This window comes from Pseudophryne corroboree, chromosome 7 (assembly GCF_028390025.1).
Source record: "Pseudophryne corroboree isolate aPseCor3 chromosome 7, aPseCor3.hap2, whole genome shotgun sequence".
In the NCBI taxonomy this organism is placed as follows: Eukaryota; Metazoa; Chordata; class Amphibia; order Anura; family Myobatrachidae; genus Pseudophryne; species Pseudophryne corroboree.
In genome coordinates, this window is record NC_086450.1 from 44,065,364 (window position 1) to 44,072,766 (window position 7,403).

Sequence of the window (7,403 nt, forward strand, 5' to 3'; positions counted from 1 at the left end):
TTTTAGTCAGTGTTAGTTAAGAAAGAGTGCATTTAGTCAGGGTTTATAGTACAATTACCCTGTGATATACATACAGTTCTTACTGTGTACTGTTATATCTATTGTTATATAGCTGTGTAAGCTAGTCCAGTGCAGCAGTATTGTCAGTAATAACCTCTGCATTGTACAAACTGTGACTATCTGTGTGTGCATTTGATAGCTGAGTGGTGTCCATTTCGTGTCTTTCACTCAACCTGCTATCCCTATATTCCATAACCTGAGGGTGCTTGGTGCGTCAGGTTTTATCTAATATAGGATTTTCACAAAGATATACTGTATTACGTATTTTTCTCTGTGATTTAGTCACCATATCTCTTCTTTATCTCTGCTAGTGCTGACTACACTGCGCAGGGGTTTGGGTTTAGAGATATAGTGCTGCTAATAATTGTACTGTGTTACCTCATACTGCAAGTTATATCATGTCTGCTTCTGAGGGTAACGGTTCTGGGGTTGAACACACTGCCGGTGTTGCTGAAGCCACAGACCCATATGAGGAGAATATAGCAGCTGTGGGCTTTGGTTCTGGGGGCTCCTTGCCCCCCAGTGGGACTGTGGGAACGGAGGCACATACTGACCCACCGTGGGCCGATTTTTTCACGCTTCTGCATACGCTAGTTCATAAACTAACACCCCCCTATGGGACCCCCAATGCCGGTACAACCGTATGTGGTCCCTGCAGCTAACCCGCCATGGGCGGACGATTTATCTGCTCAGTTAAAGAAGTTGAACCAGTCCCTGACTACTAAAAAATCTGACCATCGCTCGCCTAAGTCCAAGGGGTCCTCTAAGCGAGCGCTTGTCTCCTCACAATCCACTGCTGTCACTGACACCTCGTCTGATGAAGACGGCACGTATACTGACCCCACAGGCTCTGACTCAGATACGGCTGATGGGGAGGGTAGTTCACATGTGGATGTTCCTGATCTTTTGGAGGCTATTAAGTTAATTCTACAGATTACGGATGATCCCGAGCCATCCGTCCCTCCTAAGAAACCAGATAGGTTCAAGCGTCAGAAGGTGGTTAAACAAGTTTAACCTCACTCTGACCACCTAGTGGATATACGTCAGGAACCCTGGGAAAACCCGGGTACGAAGTTTGTGCCTCACAAGAAGATGCGCTATCCCCTCACGCCAGAGCTGTCTAAGAATTGGGAAACGCCTCCTCCAGTGGACTCACATGTGGCCAGGATGGTGGTTTCCTCAGCTCTGCCTGTCACTACCGTCACGTCTCTAAAAGAGCCTACGGATAAGCGTGTGGAGGGTTGTCTGAAAGCGATTTACACCCTCACGGGTGCTGCGCAAAGGCCCACTATTGCAGCTACATGGGCTGCCGAGGCTATTGAAGCGTGGGCCTTGGATTTTAGATGCTGAAATCTCCTCTGACCATGCTAGACAATGCTTGTCATATATTGTCACAGCTTCTCGCCATATTAAAGAGGCGGCTTCGGATGCCGTTATTCTAGCAGTCAAGGCCTCCACTACGTCAGTCCTGGCTCGCCGGATATTGTGACTGAGATCCTGGTCTGTGGATCTGGATTCTAGAAAAACCCTGGAGGTACTCCCTTTCAAGGGAGATATTCTGTTTGGGGAGGACTTAAATAAGATAGTTGCTCACTTGGCTACTGCCAAAACTGCCTGTCTACCAAATACCGCTCCTTCTGTGTCGAAGGCTAAAGGTACGTCCTTTCGCCCTTCAGGTAAAGCAAAAGGTCAGGCGTACCACAAGCAGGCCCGCACTTCCAAACCTGGTAAGCCGAAGCCCAAAAGAGCCTGGGCTGCCCGTCAGCCAGCTTCCAAGACCGATAAGCCTGCCACATAACGGGGCGGGCCTCCCCCTGGGGGATCCCAGGGTGGGGGGCCGGCTTCTAGGGTATACCCAGGAATGGTTGAAGACCACTTCAGATGCCTGGGTACGGGAAGTCGTCACTCGAGGTTACGCCATAGCCTTCAAAAACCGACCCCCTTATCGATTTTGCCAGACAGACGTCCCGTCGGACCAGACAAAGGCAAACACTCTGCATTCGGTGGTACAGACCCTCCTGGATACAGGAGTTGTAGTACAGGTGCCTCTTGCTCAGAGGGGCCGGGGGTACTATTCTCCGCTGTTTCTAGTCCCGAAACGGAATGGATCCTCCCGGCCCATTCTCAACCTCAAGGCATTGAACAAGTTTGTGAAGGTTTCCAAGTTCTGTATGGAAACCCTTCGCTCTATAGTTCTGGCCTTGGAACCTGGGGACTACATGGTCTCCCTGGATATACATGATGCTTACCTGCATGTTCCTATAGCAGCGTCACATCAGCAATACCTGAGGTTCGCTATTGGCAACCTTCATTACCAGTTTCGGGCGTTACCTTTTGGTTTAACAACGGCTCCGCGAGTTTTCACCAAAGTAATGGCGGTGATGACGGTGGTACTCCGCCGTCAAGGGGTCAGGATACTGCCGTACCTGGACGACTTGTTAATTCTGGCAAATTCCCCAGAATTTCTCCTACGTCATCTGGATATGACGGTCTGGTTTCTACAAGCCCACGGGTGGCTCATCAACTGGAAGAAATCCTCCCTGGTACCTGCTCAGAGCATGGTGCACCTGGGAGCACTATTGGACACTCACAACCAGCGGTTGTTCTTGTCTCAGGAGAAAGTCCTGAAGCTTCAGGACAGGATTCGTTGCTTCCTTTCTCGTCCGCAAATGTCGATACATTCGGCGATGCAGGTGCTGGGCCTCATGGTGTCAGCATTCGACATGGTGGAGTATGCTCAATTCCATTCTCGCCCCCTCCAGAGGCTGATTCTAGCCAAGTGGGACGGCCTGCCTCACCGGATCAGGTCTCACATGATCTCATTGACTCCGGAGGTCCGTCTGTCGCTACTTTGGTGGCTCCGGGACCAACAGTTGTGCAGGGGCCGTCCCTTCTGGATATCCAACTGGGTCCTGTTGACGACAGATGCCAGTCTAACACTCCCTTCAGGGCCGGTGGACCAAGGAGGAATCTCTCCTCTCGATCAACATTCTGGAATTGCGGGCGGTCTTCAATGCGTTGAACCTGGCCCAGCATTTAATTCAGAACCGTCCTGTTCAAATACAGTCGGACAACGCCACCACATTGGTTTACATAAATCATCAAGGCGGCACTCAAAGCCGTTTGGCAATGAAGGAAGTCTCACGGATTCTACGTTGGGCAGAACGCCATCTACCGGCCATATCGGCAATATTCATTCCGGGAGTCCTGAATTGGGAAGCGGACTTTCTCAGTCGTCAGGACGTGCATGCCGGCGAGTGGAGCCACCATCCAGAAGTGTTTCAACTCCCAGTGGAAAAGTGGGGTCTTCCAGATGTAGATCTGATGGCGTCTCGACACAATCACAAGGTTCCGGTCTTCGGAGCAAGGACAAGGGATCCACAAACAGCATTCGTGGATGCGCTGGCGGTGCCGTGGAGGTTTCGGGCTGCCATACGTGTTCCCTCCGGTGTCACTCCTGCCCAGGGTAATTCGGAAGTTCAAGCAAGAAAAAGGAAATCTGCTTCTCATAGCTCCGGCGTGGCCCAGATGGCCCTGGTTCTCAGACCTGCAAGGCCTATCGTTAGAGCGTCCACTTCTGCTTCCAAAACGCCCAGACCTCCTCGTTCAGGGCCCCTGTGTCTACCAGGACCTAGCCCGGCTGTCTTTGACGGCGTGGCTCTTGAAGCTTCCGTCTCGAGGGCTAAGCGTTTTTCTGAAGAGGTCATTAAAACTATGTTGCGGGCCCGGAAACCGGCTTCTGCTCGGATTTACTATAGGGTCTGGCATTCCTACTTTGTTTGGTGCGCATCTAATAATTATGACGCTTCCAAGTTTAGTACAGCCAAACTTTTGGCTTTTCTGCAGCAGGTCCTAGATTTAGGCCTGCGTCTGGTCTCCCTCAAGGGTCATATTTCTGCCTTGTCGGTGTGGTTTCAGATAAAAATTGCGACTTTACCTGATGTTCATACTTTCACTCAGGGTGTGTTGCATATCCAACCTCCCTATGTCCCGCCTGTGGCTCCTTGGGACATATCGGTGGTTTTGGAGGCGATGCAGGAGCCTCCGTTTAAACCACTGGGTTCAGCTGACCTTAAGTGGCTTTCCCTTAAGGTGGTGTTCTTGCTGGCTATTGCCTCTGCTAGAAGAGTGTCGGATCTGGGTGCCTTGTCTTGTAGTTCCCCATATCTGATTTTTCACCGTGACCGGGCGGTTCTTAGGACTCGTCCCGGATATTTACCTAAGGTGGTTTCTTCGTTCCACCTTAATCAGGAGATTGTGGTTCCGGCCTTTGTCTCTCCTGATTTGTCTCCCAAAGAGCGGTCTTTGGATGTGGTACTGGCTCTCCGTATCTACGTGAAGAGGACTGCTTCTATTCGAAAATCTGATTCTCTCTTTGTTTTGTTTGGATTTCACAAACGTGGCTGGCCTGCTCACAAGCAGACCCTGGCCAGATGGATTAGAATGATGATTGCACATGCTTATGTGAAGGCTGGTCTGTCAGCTCCTGCTCACATTACGGCCCATTCTACTCGGTCTGTTGGACCTTCTTGGGCGGCCCAATGTGGTGCAACCCTTGAACAATTGTGTTAGGCGGCTACGTGGTCCTCCGGGAACACGTTCATAAGGTTCTATGCCTTCGATACTGCCGCTTCCCAGAATGCTTCCTTTGGACGCCGGGTTCTTGTGCCCGCTACAGTGCGTCCCCTCCCATAAGGAACTGCTTTAGGACATCCCCATTGTCCAATCCTTGTGGAGCCCAGTGTACCCCGCAGCAGAAAACGAGATTTATGGTAAGAACTTACCTTTGTTAAATCTCTTTCTGCGAGGTACACTGGGCTCCACAAGGCGCCCACCCTGACGCACTTAGCTTCTTTGGGTTGGTATGGCATTAGCCGCTGACACTTCTCTTGTCGTGAGTGTGGTGTATGTGGCTACTAACCGTTGTCGTCTCTTTTCCTGCTACTGCATTGGGCTGGTTAACTAAAAACTGAGCTCCTGTGCAGGGAGGCGGGGTTATAGAGGAGGCGGCGCTGTGCATTCTGGGAACAGTCAAAGCTTTGAGCCTGTTGGTGCCTCGGATCAAGATCCTACTCTACACCCCATTGTCCAATCCTTGTGGAGCCCAGTGTACCTCGCAGAAAGAGATTTAACAAAGGTAAGTTCTTACCATAAATCTCGTTTTCCCTGTATCTGGCCAGGATTGGTGACAGAGCCAGATGGTCAGCGCAATTACACCGGACGTCCGTGTCGTCACGTTCTTTGCCAGCTTTACACCATAAGTATTTTAGATACACACAGTGTTTATTGTGGTTCAATAGATCTACAGTAAAAGACAGACAGTCAGTAGGTTGTCCCCAAATGGTTGAGAGGGTCAAAGAGTCGACATGAAAATGGTCGTCACAAGTTGTTGTTTGTGTCATTTTGTATGTTTCGCCATACCTGAGCCAAATTAGTGGAAACGTGTATCCTTGTGAGCTCGTTTCACTAGTCCACGTGGATGAGAAATGCTTGTTGACCTCAAGCACTGTCTACCCTTTACCTTTTTGAAGTGTGCATGTCGACCATTTGGGGTCAACCTAGTGAGTGTTTATCTTTTTACTGTAGAGCTATCAACCAGATACCAGTGGAATTATACAGACATATATTTATACAGGCCATGAGTAATACAAACACAAAGATTTGCATTTGGCAGGGTACGTAGTCACCCTCTGACCACGGTAATGGCGTCTTGTTTGTACCAGTGCTGGGTCCTTCAGACTCGGCTACACACATATACCAAAATATGTGACACATCCGGCAACTCAGCGATCCAACCATGTAGACAGATCGTGTATGCACTTTACATCATGGACTTGTGATTTACCTTACTCAGCATATAAGGCAGAGCAGCAGTTTCATATTAATAGCGCAAGTCAATCAGTGAAAAGGGCACCAACAGTTTATCCTTCTCCACAGCGGATCACTAAAGAAGGGCTATAGATTTTACATGTTCTAGGTTTATAGTTTCTATTACTGCGGCACCTCTGTGCGCTATGGCTTACAACTGTGCCCTGTATGTTTATTCTTGCCTCTCTCATACAGGAGTGCGGCTGAAGACCTGCATCAGAGAGGAAGACCTGCATCAGAGAGGAAGACCTGCGAACGATCACACAGCAAGCCTGGGCCGGATCACGTATCCCTGTGCACACTCCTCCTCAGCTGCTCAAACGTTCAATGTTTCTTCAAGTCTAGAAACATTCCCTCCAACAACTCTGGCACTTGTTCACAGTTACTGGGCGCTCAGTCAGGGCAAGTACCAGGCTATTTAGTTAAACGTTCACTCTAATTATATTGGATTACTTAAATGGATTTTAATTTGGCAGCTGCATAAGGTCTTAAGCTCAGCAAAGTATAAAAGGCAATTCAGCCTCCACCACCTGATCTCTATTGTGGCATCCAGAACGTTTTTTCTGCAGTTATTTGTAAGGTTCCTTACTGCACAGTGCCATATATTGTAGGATTTCCTGTCTGTGGGGAAAGTATCTATTTATGCAAAGTATTTAACACTAACCTATCTCTGCAATATTACCCATTCCCAAAATGTAGACCTGCAATGTATATATATTCTCCTGACATTGGTGCCAGGAAAATGTGTCAATAATTTGGGACTGTGCTGAACCCCTTGCGGCTAGCAAGCGTGCAGGCTCCCCGCTCATAATAGTAGGGTTCCAGGTCACAGAGCAGAGGCATGCGGTCCTCCAGCTGCTGTGGAACTACACATCTCAGCATGCCCGAACAGCAAACCTGTGGCAGGGAATGCTGGGATATATAGTTCCAAAGCAGCTGAAGAGGCTGCATGTTAAATACCCCTGATGTAGAAGATTAGTGTTAAATATTTGGCACGGGCAACACACCCTTAGTCCCTCCTGACTTCCAGAATAAATGACCAGTTGTGTGGGCATCTTGGTCATGTAGAGAGTATTTCAACACTAGAAGAGTTAACCATATTCGGAAGGAAGGATTGAAACATGACAGTTGTGCAAGCTACCAGCTTTTCACAGGTTCTGTTTTGTAATAAAGTTATTTCTGTAGGTTGCGTGTGGGCTGCATTCATTAGTGATTCCCCCATGTATCCGGTGCTCAGGCCTTCAGTACTGGCGTTACATGTACACGAGAGAAGAAAAAAGAATTGCCTTAAAGTGGTGCACATTGGTACATGTAAAACATAACTTTTATTCTTTATTATACTTATACTTTATGCCTCAATTTGTTTGTGCATAGGATCACACACTCTTTAACCCATAAGTGTGTGTCCCACTCATATGTAATTCATATGTCCCATTGATCAGATACTGACTACTATCTCAACTTATGCTTTATAA

General features: G+C 48.6%; 1 protein-coding gene across 5 annotated transcripts in view; it reads left to right on the top strand.

Moving 5' to 3' along the window:
- The window catches only part of KANSL1L (KAT8 regulatory NSL complex subunit 1 like), a 177,012-nt gene extending 169,900 nt beyond the window's left edge, over positions 1–7,112 (top strand). For all 5 annotated transcript variants that reach the window (XM_063933096.1, XM_063933095.1, XM_063933094.1 and 2 more), the window contains one exon: positions 6,124–7,112. In XM_063933096.1, the coding sequence (XP_063789166.1) occupies positions 6,124–6,135 (12 nt within the window). In that variant the 3' untranslated portion in view covers positions 6,136–7,112. The remainder of the gene's footprint in view (positions 1–6,123) is intronic.
- The last annotated feature ends 291 nt before the right edge of the window (positions 7,113–7,403 follow it).